This window comes from Cnephaeus nilssonii, assembly GCF_951640355.1.
Source record: "Cnephaeus nilssonii genome assembly, chromosome: 14".
NCBI lineage: Eukaryota > Metazoa > Chordata > Mammalia > Chiroptera > Vespertilionidae > Cnephaeus > Cnephaeus nilssonii.
The window spans coordinates 48566442-48579525 of record NC_137085.1 but is presented as its reverse complement, the minus strand read 5'-3'; the positions used below and the strand labels follow the sequence as shown (position 1 = coordinate 48579525).

The following is a 13084-nucleotide window of genomic DNA, read 5'->3' as shown; positions in this document are numbered from 1 at the left end:
GTTAGAATTTTTATTTATGTGTTGTTGTTTTTTTAGCACAACCAAATCCTTGACAAGGTAAGTCATTCATTCAGTTAACATTTTTTTATGAATATCTGTGGTATGCAGATTGTGTTTTAGGTATTCAACACTCTTTGAGGTTGATGCCAGATATGCTTTTAGCAACAAACTGTAGGGCTAGGTCAAGTTGATGACATTTTGAGCATGTGGTACATTCAGCTAACTTAGATTTTCCTGGCACTTGGTATTGTTTTGCTAATTCTCATTCATTTATCCTATAGTCATTTGTTGAACTTTTAACCGCATACCTGTTAAAGGTATTTCTGCTGAATCCTAAAATATTATATGGCTGGATTTGATGTGTGTTAATTATTTGGAAGAATGTAATCTGTAATTTCTATAAGTATATATTAATGAAACTTTGAAAATTTATTTTCTTCATTTTTCCCCCTGCAGTTATTTGAAAATGCAATAGATCCTGGAGCTGTAGCAGACATTTTAGAAAGTAAGTACTCTCTATCCCTTCCCAACTCCTCCCTCCCCCCGCAAAAAAAAGAGAAAGACTATTATATTGTGCGTCTATAATTCACAGATATAAAATTCTACTATTTTCTAAGTTGTGATACTTCCATGTTTGATCTATGTTAATATTCAAGAGAGTCTGTGAAATTTGAATCACATTTTTTATTTGATTACAAATTCTTTTCTAGATATAGATGGGATATACTAGAAGGTACAATTCAACTTGTTTATTTTTTATTTTATTTTTTAAAAATAACAATATATTTAATTCCCATTTAATTCCACTGTTGAGAATTCAAAGCTGGTTAATTACGCCTAACCATGGTGCTGTTTAAATTAAATGGGAATTAAATGGATTGTTATAGCAGTTTTAAACCTAGCAATTAATGAAAAATTCTGGCAATTTTCTAAAGTATTAAAATCTAATATTTTCTTTTTTAGGCATTTTAACCAGGTTTGAATTAATACAGCTAGTGCCTCCAGGTAATGTGCCAGTAAATGCATTTCTAAATTAGCTTTTTTTTTTTTTTTTTTAAGTTTAAAAGGATTTTGGCATGACACAATGAGGACTGGTATTTAAAAGTTGTCCCTTATATAATACTCACTATTTCCCCCTGCCCCCCCCTCCCCCTCAACCACCAGTCTGTTTCATTTTGTCCTCTTCTAGAAGAGTAACTTTATGGGTTTGGTGGGTTTTTCACTTTCCATTTTTTAATAACTTTAATTATTATAAAATACTTTTTTTTTCCATCCTGGCTTAGCTTCTTTCAAGTTTTTGCCTTTGACTATATTTTAATTGTGGAGTGTGTGGGTGTGTATGTATGTAAAGCCCAAAGCCATCTTCTCTACCAGTTGCTACAACAGGGTTGGCAAATCCAGCTGCACTGTTTCGTATGGCTCATGAGCTAAATCTCTACACTTTTAAAATTGAGTTTATTCATATACTATAAAATTTACCATTTTAAATACAATACAGTTGTTTTAGTATGCTTATAAGGTAGTACAAACATGATCACTATCTAATTCCAGAAAGTTTTATTACCTGGAAACAGACCCCATACTCATTAGCAGTCACTCATTATTCCTTCCTCCCCATAGCCTCTGGCCACCATTAATCTACGTTCTGTCTCTATCCATTTGCCTATTCTGGATATTTCATGTAAATGGAGCCAGACAACATATGGTCTTTTATGTCTGGCTTCTTTCAGGTAGCATGCTTCAAAGTTTATCCATGCTATAAAATATATCAGTAATTCCTTTTTATGGTAGAATAATATTATTTTATGTCGATATATCACATATACAATTCTATTCTTTTATATGGATAAGTTTGCTTACCCATTCATCAGTTGATGAACACTGGGTTGTTCCTACATTTTGAATATTATGAATAATACTGCTATCAGCATTCATTAACAAGTTGTTGGGTGAGTACATGTTTTCATTTCACTTGGGTATACACCTAGGAGTGGAATTGTTGGGTAGCTCCGTGCTTAACTTTTTAAGGAACTGCCAAACTATCTTCAGTTGTTACATTTTTAAATGGTTGGAAAGAAATTAAAAAATACAAATATTTAGTGATGTGAAAATTTTTAAATTCAAATTTCATTGTTCATAAAGTTTTATTGGAACACATCCATGTCCATTTGTTTAAGTGTTGTTCAATAGCTGCTTTCACACTGCAGTGAGAGTTGAATAGTTATGACCATACTTAAAGCCTAACATTTTTACTGTTCTGCCCCCCGCCCCAGAAAAAAACAAAAAATTAAATAAAATCTTTACTGTCTAGACTTTTACAGAAAACATTTGTGACCTCCGTACTAGAATCATGGAGCTTTAGGGGGGAATGTTCTATGATGCCTTTGCTTTGTGGTATGTCTTGAATGCCTGGCGACCTGAGCTAGTGAGAGCGTAGAAACTGCCATCTGGTTGCATCAGTTCTCATACATAGTCTCTCAATGTAGCTAATTATCTGGTGATTTTAGAGTCGTGTGTGTGTGTGTGTGTGTGTGTGTGTGCGTGTGTGTGTGTGTGTGTGAGTGAGAGAGAGAGAGAATGAATATACCTAAAAATTTCTAATTCTCTTCTGATCTTTGCTATTATACATTTTTGCCTTTTCCCTTCCCCCAAATGAAAGAATCTTCATAGTTTTACCTTGTCATAAAAAGCATTCCCAAATGATGAGAAAACCTAGTTCTACATCATTATTTTAAATAGCTATAAAAAGCTTCATTAATTTACTTATGTGTTTTTAATAGGTTTACTAGAGGCCCAATGCATGAATTTGTGCACCAGTGGGGTCCCTCCACCTGGCCTGTGGGATAGGGTCAAAACTGGCTCTCTGACATCCCCCAAGGGGTTCCAGATTGCGAGAGGGTGCAGGCCAGGCTAAGGGATCCCACTGGTGCACAATCGGGGCCGGGGAGGGACGTGGGAGGTTGGCCAGCCAGTGAGGGACCACGGGAGGGCTCCAGGGCATGTCTGGCCCATCTCACTCAGTCCTAATTTGCCAGACCCCAGCAGCAAGCTAACCTACCGGTTGGAGCATCTGCCCCCTGGTGGTCAGTGCACATCATAGAAACTGGTCAACAGGTCAACTATCTGCCTCCTGGTGGTCAGTGCATGTCATAGCGAGCAGTTGAGCAGCCTTAGCATATCATTAGCATATTATGCTTTGATTGGTTGAATGGATGACCAGATGACTGGACACTTCGCATATTAGGCTTTTATTATATAGGATAAACAGTATGTAGATAACATTTTGGGTTTTGTTCTTTCATTCTGCATTGTTTACTTGCTTATAGTTTACTTGTTTGTCATTTTCAATAGCAATATATTTTTCTGTAGTCATAATTGTTTTTAAATTGGTATTGTGGAGCATTTAGTTTTCTTTGCCTTTCACATCTATATAAAAATTATTTTGGTATATTTGCAAAGGACAGAATTACTAGATTGAACCATGTCTTGTAACCTGGGAGTAAACCAATCCCCAGCAAGTTTCCATTACTTCACTGGCAGATGCCTCAGCTAAAGCAGAGGTAGCTGTGGAGGTTTTTATGAGGATCATAGGCCTGCCTACTGTTGCTGTCCCTGGAGCAGGTCAAAGCCCCCAGTGGAGTGGATCCAGGAGTCTGTAGTTCTTTCGTCTGCCTCTTGGTTCATTAGCAGAAGCAGGCTCTGAAAACAGACAAGAACCCCACTCTCCATGGATCTAGGGATAGACACTCTTATTAATGTCATTTACTTTCTTAAGTAGGCATAACAGAGGGAAGATCAGAGGTGTCTCCTACCTTCTTTTCAGAAATTCTCACTGAATGTTTTTCACCCTAAAAGTGACAGGCCTAAATCAGGGCATTGAGGTGTGTTTTTTACCCCCCATAAGATTTTTTTCCTATTTGACCTAATTTTATGTTGAGACATAAATCTGCTAACTGACAAGTTTTATTTTAGTGTGCTAGTAAAATAGAAGCAGGCCCAGTTTAGTCTTATTCAATTTTACATGAATTGAAAAACTACCCAGTACCTAATATTCTCACTGTAACACCTTTAATTAACACAAATCCTGTATAATAAAAGGCTAATATGCAAATAGACTGAATGGCAGAACGAGCAGTCACTATGATGCTCACTGACCACCACGGGGCAGACCCTCAACACAGGAGCTGCCCCCGGTGGTCAGTGTGCTCCCACAGGGGGAGCGCCGCTCAGCCAGAAGCTGGGCTCATTGCTGGCGAGCACAGCGGCCGACTGCCTGCATAGTTTTTATATAATTATCTAGCATCACGGACTAGCAGATCAAGAGGGACATCCCCCGAGGGCTCCTGGACTGCAAGGGGGCACAAGCTGGGCTGAGGGACTCCCCCCTCCCAGTGCAAGAATTTTGTGCACCAGGCCTATAGTTTTGTAAGATAAAAAGCCAAAAGCCACAGCCATCAACAACTCCTGAAAATAATTACTATTAACAATTTGTTGTATATCTTTTCAGGCCTTCAAGATATATTTAGCATATATAATGCATTTAGTATATTCAAACAACCCTAAAATTATATATATATATACTAAATGTATCCAGTATTTATTATATGTATATTTAGTATTACATTTTGGTTGAATATATATATTCTGCAACTTGCTTTTAAATTTAAATATATTTTAGACTGCCATATGTTTTTCACATGACCAGAAATCCATCTGTGGGAAGGTTGCAAGAATTGTTTAAAACTATGATGACTGGAGAATATTGAATCTGGGTATATGCATACTGTTATAACTCAAAAGTTAATCAGATACAAAATGGAGGCTTTATTATACACTTGTTTTCCTTTTGTCTACATTCCCTCTATTTCAGAGTACAATTAAATTTGAATTGCTCAAAATAACAAGTTTACCCAGTTTCAGATGTATTATAGACTGATCCATTACTTTGTCTAACATATGTTTATTGAGGGCATATATGCCCTACACTGTGCCACTTCCTGGTATCACGTAGGTGGCACTAGTCACAGAGTGGCAGTGATAAACCCTCTTGATCTGCTAGTCCGTGATGCTTGATAATTATGTAAAAACTAGAGGCCTGGTGCATGAAATTCGTGCACTGGGGGTGGAGTGTCTCTCAGGCTGGCCTGCCCCCTCTCACAGCCCACAAGCCCTCAGGGGATGTCCTACTGACAGCTTAGCCCTCCCCTTGGGGCACGGGCCTAAGCCGCAGTCTGGTCTCTCTCTGTGGGAGATGACCGGGCTGATCAGGTGAAGGCGCCACCCCCATCACCCCGCTGCTGCTGCCACTGCTGGCCGCTGCAGCCGCCAAGGTGTTTTCATCAACACAGACTCCAGTCCCTTCACCATGAAAAAATGACAACTTTCTTTAGGCATTTTCAAGATGTGTCTTTCATAGGATATGACATTTCTTTCTTTTCTTTTTTGTTCTCACCTGAGGATATGTTTCCATTGATTTTTAAAGAGCGGGGAAGACAGAGGGAAAGACAGAGAGAAACATCATTGTGAGAGGGACACTTTGATTGGTTGCCTCCTGCATGAGCCCTGACCTGGGCCCCGGCCAGGGAGGAGCCTGCAACCTAGGCACATGCCCTTGATCAGAATCGAACCCGGACCCTGCGGTCCGCAGGCCGAGGCTCTATCCACTGAGCCAAACCGACTAGAGCAGGATATGACATTTCTTAGCCCCTCCAGCAGCGGACCTTCGTTTTTTCCTTCAGGAGTGAGGTGGAAAAACCCTAGATCACCTTCTTGGATTCTTATTACCCAAGTTACCAAGAATATTGTGAGTGGCGGTGTACAGGGAGCTTAGCCAATGAGCGGTCAGAAAAGGTGTTTCCTCTGCAGCTCCCTCACAGAGGCCCCCCCTGATGTGTGTCCGCTGGGGTGGGGGCGTTCTCCGAGCTGCGCTGCGGCTGCTCAGAGCACGCCACCACCCCTGTGTGTGTCCGCTGGGGGCCTGCTCCCAGCCATGCCATGGAGGCTCGGAGCAGGTGCCCTGTGTGTTGTGTCTCCACTCCAGCCCGTCCCCAGCCCAGCCTCCCCACGGCCGCTGAGGCTGGGGGCGGCATGCAGTTCCCTCCAGCCCAACTGTGCACGCAGCTCCTCCTGAGCCGGTTGTGATGCAGCCTCTTCCTGAGCCCGGCTAATTTGCATATTCTCTCTCTCTCTCTCTCTCTCTCTCTCTCTCTCTCTCTCTCTCTCTCTCTCTCTCTCCAGATGTGGTCACATGAGCCACATCTGGTTTTATAGGGACCAGTTCTTCATTGGCTGAATGGTTACTTTTCATTTTGCTGTATATATTACTTTACTGTTTTATACTTTTTCATGTTGTTTTCAAACAGACTTATAGTCAGAAGACAGATTATGATAATTAAACTAATGATACAGGTACCTCAGATTTGCATACAGCTTTGCTGCCAAGGAAGGAAGAGGTCCAATGATTTGGCTTAGAAGCAATAGACTCCACCCTGGTTCTTCAGTTTACAAAGATGGGAAAAAGTGAATGAACACAGGGGGGCAGCATAATCCTGGTTGACAGTGAGCTTGGTGCTTTTATTGACTATAAACCTCTGCTTTGGAATGTGTCATATATATTCAGCCCAGATGTAAAATGCTATTTTAGTGGGCACCTGTTCTCTGATTCAGAGTTTGACTTTATACTCTGTCATGATGCTTACTAGGCATCAGCAGGAAATAACTTTTGCCTCAGATGATGGCGTGTGTGTGTGTGTGTGTGTGTGTGTGTGTGTGTGTGGTATTTTTGTTGTTGTTAATCCTCACCCAAGGGTATTTTTACTACTGATTTTTGGAGAGAGTGGAAGGGAAGGGGAGAGACACACAGAGAGAAACATCGATGTGAGAGAGAGACTTCGATTGGTTGCCTCCCACACATGCCCCGACTGGAGCCGGGTATTGAGCCTGCAACTGAGGTATGTGCCCTGGACTGGAATCGAACCGTGACCCTTCAGTCTGTGGGCTGACACTCTAACCACTGCGCAATACTCGCTAGGGCAGATGATCTGGTTTTGAATTTCTACTTTGCCAGGCAGCATCATGATGAGTGTCTTAAACTTTCAGAGCCTCAGTTTCCTTATTTGCAAAGAAGGAATAAAATGAGACCCCATATTGGGAAGCAAGCTGTCAGTTCTGATATGCTTTATAAATGCTAGATATTTCTCGAACCAATATTGTTATTAAAATTATTTTTCTTGAAGTCTAATTTTTTTTCTTTCTGGGGGAGTACTTGTTCACTGATGGTATTGATGATGTCCCTGTCTGTGCCATTAGCCTATTAAGAACATGATGGAGTTTTTTTCAGACATTTCGCTTGGCCTGTGAGAATTACTTATCCTGTGTATATGCTTATTATTTACAACCGAGGCTCTTGCTGTAACATCCCTGTGGAGTGCTGACATTTTTACATTGATAATAGCAGGTCATGTCAGGCACTGAGCTCTGCACTTCACATGTGTTTGTCATTTGTCCTCACAATAGCCCTAAGAAGCAGGTACTATTATGAGTTTTACATTTTCCTGAAGAGGAAATTGAAGTTAAGGAGTTTACATAATTTGTTCAAAGCCACATAACTAGTAATCAGTGAAGCAAGGATTCGAACCCAGTTCTGTCTGAATCTAGAACTTGAGTTCCTAACCGGTGTACTGTAGGCTTCAGTAGAAAGTTGTATTTTGTTGCTAGCGATGGGTGAGGAAATTGTCATATCATTTCCATTTTTTGTTTGCACTTCTGAGATCACTGAATGGAGGAAGTCTCTCTGGCCAATAAAAGTGGGGAGCAGGTGAAAGGCTCCATCTGATGTATTTATACCATCACAGTGTGTGGAGAATGGATTTGAGTGCAGAAAGAATAGAAGGAGGGTGACCAGCTAGGAGGTCATGGCAGTAGTCCAGGAGAGAGGGGGTGAGGGCTTGGACCAGGGAAGTAGCTATAAAGATGGAGAGAAGGGGACAGTTTTTAGATTTATTTTGGAGACAGAGTCAACAGGACTTGCTAATGGATTGATGTGAGGAGTGAACGAGTAGAACCAAGGATAAATCCTAGATTTTTGGCTTCAGCAACTGATTCCTCTGATGGGAAGATAGGGGAGAGCTTATTGGTGGGGAAAAAAATCAAGAGTTCTATTTTAGACCTGTTTGGATACACTATAAGACGTTTATGGTGAGACTTGAATGATGAATAGGATCTCAACAAGATGGGAAGGAAGAAAAGACATTTTAGAAGGAATAGCCTAAGCTGAGCAAGTGCATAGAAGAGGAGGGAAAGATACCTTGTTAGCTTATTGTGGCTGGAGCATGTCTGAGCGGGGAAGAGTAGAAAGAAATTATATCATGAAAAATATAGAATGCTTTCTTTTTACACATTTATCCTTACTAGAACCCAGTAAGTGGAATGAATAGGAAGAATTAAATTCATTATACTATTTGATAGAAGGTGAGTTATTTTCTACAGTTGATATACCAAGAATTCTTGTCACAAATAAAATGGCAGTCACCAAACGGTAATGTTACCTCATTGACTACGTTACTATTTTGGCAGTGCTCCGTACAGGGGCCGCTCTCAGTCCAAACCACTTGTGTAGCACCTGCTGTGTAGACAAGGAGGGCTCAGATGGCAGCTGCTCCATCCTTTAGTTCAGCCCTTCTCAATCCTATTAGACCTAAGATCTTCTTTTGTAGCATCCTCTTACCATATTGAAATAAATATTCATAGTTAATAGAACCAACTTATACAAATCACAGTATTTGAACTGCAATATAAAGGAGAAATGAAAAGGAAGTTATTTAAAATAAGATGACGTGCATATCAACACGTGAATGTTGAGCATAGTGAAGTATTTAGATGTGACATGATTTTCAAAATGCCAAAAGGATCTCAGTAAAGATCCAAACAGCAAAGTACAGTTTTTCCTTAATGTACACAGAAACTGCATTCCTGAAAATCCAGTGTATTTTAAAACTGTGCAAAAAGGTGCTTTGTGTTTATATGTAACTAGAGGCCCAGTGCATGAAATTCATGCACGGGGGGGTGGTCCCTCAGCCCGACCTGTACCCTCTCCAATCCGAGAGCCCTCAGGGCATGTCCTGCTGACCTTAGGCCCGCTCCCTGTGGTTCTCTGCTCTCTGCGGGGCTTGCCTGCTCCACACCATAGCGATGGGCAAGCAAGCCCTGCTGGGTGCTGCCTGCAGCTGCGCTTGTCTGCTCCCGGGTCGCCGCGGCAACAGCCAAGCAGGCCCTGCTGGGTGCTGCCTGCAGGCCCACTTGCCTGTTGTGGGTCGCTGGCAGCTACCACCAAGCAGGCCCTGCTGTCTGCTGTCAAGCTGCACCGCTGGACCTACCCCCAGGCCCACCCTGAGGTTGCCTGTCTAGCCCTGCCTGGCTCCCCGGCCCCACAGCAGCTGCAGCCGCTGAGGTCTGGCCCTGCCTCCCTCTTTGGCCCTTGAAGCAGCCTCGGTGGCTGCTGACCAGGCCCTCCCCCAGTGCATGGAGGCGGGTCCAGGCACTGCCGCCCCAGACCCGCAAACGCTGATGGGCCGCCGCCCCCGGAGAGACCCCGCCCCCACCGCCCCCCGGAGAGACCCCGCCCGGCGGCGGCTGCTGCAGCGGCAGTGGGAGCGGGGTCTCTCCGGGGGGTAGTGGTGGTGGTGGCGGCAGCGGCGGCAGGGGTGGGGTCTCTCCGGGGGGGGGGGCGGCGGCGGTGGTGGGGGGGGGGTCTCTCTGGGGGCGGCGGCTGCGGCAGCGGGGGCGGGGTCTCTTGGGGGCGGTGGCGGCGGCACCCGGACCCACCCCCATCCGCGCCACCGTTCGGACCCGCGAACGCTGAGGGGTCTCCCCTCAGTAGCGAGGGATCCAGCCATTGAGAGGCGCAGGGGGCGGGACTCGTGAGTCCCGCCCCCTGCGCCTCTCAATGGCTGGATAGGCCACCCCGAGTCCCGCCCCCCAGCCTCCCGCTGCCCAATCGTGGGCGTAGCGGAGTGATGTTTATTTGCATATTACTCTATTATTAGATAGGATGGTAAGTTCCAGGCTCTGATAGTTATAAAATAGCTCCTCACTTGGAAGAATGTCTGGCAGGATGTTAGAAAGTTGTGCAGGAGTGTCGTGAGCATTGCAGGGGCTGTTGACTCTTGCCCATGCAACGTCCCCTGGTGTTGGCACCAGCCCTGCTAAGAACCACAGCTCTAGCTGTGCTCTGAGCCACTGGGACATTAGCATCCCTATGTCACAGAACACATCGAACTCCAGTCTGCACTGTATCTTTTGCACGAACAGGGCATTGTCTACCTTATTCCTATTCTACCCTTAGGCCTGGCCCATGGTATGTCCTTAGAAAACATTTGTTGAAGGAAAGAATGGATGGATGGATGGATGGATGGATGGATGGATGGATAGATGGAAAGAAAATTTCCTCTTTGTTCTGTTTTGTAGAACAACGCTTTAGATAGTGTTTTATCTCTGTCATGACTTGGGGAGGGTTTTAAAACTTGTCCATGAGATAAAAAGTAGTAGAAGTCATCTGACTCTTGAATAACAGGTACTGCATTCAAAATGTCTATTTTTATCTGTATGCCTTCTCTGCTATCACCTATCTAAGCTTTTATGTTGTTAAACTTGGGATGAAGATGCATCATTTTTCAGAACATAAATCTACTTCTGACTTTTCTTCTTCCTTCTTAGTGTGGGAAGAGTTGGCCTACTATGAAGAAAACACACGGGAATTTCTTTTTCCTGAGCCCAAGCTGACACCTTCGAACCCTGGCATAGGTAGGGAGGTGCTCATGAAAACGGCTGCAGGTTTTCCAGTAAGTGATCTGTGCCCAGCTGGCTTCTGTTGGAAAAGCAGTTCTTAGGATCTGAGCATTTTATTCCTGATAGGGCTTGTTCTTGGACTGATCACTTTATCTTGGTCAGTACCCCTGTTATTCTGTTTAGCAGTCTTGTTTAGATGCCCTACTCGGAATGCCAAATTACACTGATTCCCATTATTGATCTGAGAGGTGGGAGTCTTACCTAATCTGGCTAAATCATTGCCATATTCACACTGTCACATAATTATAAGGATGATTTTTTTTACCTCCTCTTAATGCAGATTAGCTGGAAGATTTTGTCATTTAATTACAGCTATTAGCAATAATAAGAGTAAATAGGGCAGTAATAGTAATAATGCTACTTCTCATTTATTTTTCCAGTTGATTTTTCATATGGTATTTTATTTTCCTCATAATAGTTCTCAAGTGAGCTGAGGCAGATACTATGGCCTCCACTTAATGGAGGGGAAACGGACAGAGGTTCGCTGACTGGTACTAACGAAGGATATTAAAAGATAGGGCAGTTATTCAATCGATAGCCTAACTGGGGGCATTATCTGAACCCAAATTTGAATATTCATTTTGATGTTATCTGTGATAATTTCTGACTCTGCAGCAACTCTGTTGTTGGAATGCCTGGGTTCAGCAACCAGCTTTGCCATCACTAGCTGGACAAGTTACTCTCTGTGTCTTAGTTCCTCCTCTACAAAGTACAGATACTAGATATTATTAGGACCCGCCTTATGGGGTTGTTTTGAGGATTAGATGAGTTACAATATGCAAAGCACTTAGGTCAGGGCATATAATACAATTTATTTTAGTGTTTAGCTATTCTTATTAAGTATATGCTATACTAGTATTTTATTTTTCATCTTTATTGGTGTCTAATTGACAAATAAAAATTGTAAAGTGCACAACTTGATGTTTTTATATATATCTACATTGTGAAATAATTGCCACAAGCTAATTGTCATATCCATCATTTACTGTTACTAGTTACCATTTTCTTTTCTTTTGTGGTGAGAACTCTTAAGGTCTACCTTCTTAGAAATTTCAAATACACAATATAGTATTGTTAACTATAGTCACATTGCTATACATTAGGTCCCCAGAATTTATTCATCTTGCAAAATGAAACATTGTACCCTTTGACCATCTACCCATTCCCCCATCCTCCAGCCCCTGGCAACCAGCATTATACTTTTTGCTTCTGCGAGTCTGACTATATTAGATTCCTTATATAAGTGAGATAATGCAGTATTAATTTTTTCGTGTCTGGTTTTCACTTAGCATAATGTCTTTCAGCTTCTTCTATGTTGTTGAAAATGGTAAGATGTCCTTCTTTTTAAAGGCCGAATAATATTTCTTTGTGTACACATATTTGTTATGTGCATATTTTAGGTAATGTATATGGATAATGCCAACCACACAAAAGAGCAATTAAGTTCTTGCACGATTTCAAATTAGGATGGGATAGGCAAAAATACTGTTCCAATAATTTTGTTTGCTTCTTTTATGCTGTTTTATTTTTAGGGTATTGCTCCAAAAATAGAGTTTTCTACAAGGACAGCCATCAGAGAATGTGTGTTTCTGCATAGAAACAGATTTCTTGTAAGTATAATCAAGAAGCCAGTAATAGAAATGTCAGGAATTTTCTCCACAAATTTAAAGAACTCAGTTTACCAAGTTTAGATACAGCTAGATAAATAAAAACGTGGAGACTTATTGCTAGTTTTGAATTTATTCAAACTATTTGCTCTGCCTGTCACATGAGACTGATTATGCTTGGCACATATTCATCAAGGTATAGTTGGTGGAGCAGAATGGTCTATGGTTAAGATCACACGTTTGATGTGTAAGCTAGTTAGCTTTTTTGGTTGTTGTTTCATGACTTTTATTCTTTTTGTTGTTGTTGTTAATCCTCACCTGAGGATACTTTTTCATTTTTGGAGAGAGTAGAAGGAAGAGGGAGAGACAGACAGAGAGAAACATCAATTTGAGAGAGATACATCGATTGGTCACCTCCTGCAAGTGCCCCAACCAGGGCTGGGATCGAGTCTGCAACTGAGGTACATGTCCTTAACCGGTATAGAACCCGGGACCTTTTAGTCCGTGGGCCAATGCTCTATCCACTGAGCCAAACCAGCTAGGGCAATGACTTTTATTCTTGATCTTATGAACAGTAGTAGTTCCTTCTTCCTTATGCTGAAGCTGAAGCTGAAGCTCAGAGTTGTATTCAT

At 42.1% G+C, this 13084-nt stretch overlaps 1 protein-coding gene across 1 annotated transcript in view; it reads left to right on the top strand.

Annotated features, from left to right (window-relative positions):
- Positions 1–13084, top strand: part of SPATA6L (spermatogenesis associated 6 like) — a 33086-nt gene that overhangs the window by 3546 nt on the left and 16456 nt on the right. Inside the window, exons 3-6 of the mRNA XM_079790088.1 lie at positions 457–505; positions 964–1005; positions 10714–10838; positions 12378–12455. Of these exons, the coding sequence (XP_079646214.1) occupies positions 457–505; positions 964–1005; positions 10714–10838; positions 12378–12455 (294 nt within the window). The remainder of the gene's footprint in view (positions 1–456; positions 506–963; positions 1006–10713; positions 10839–12377; positions 12456–13084) is intronic.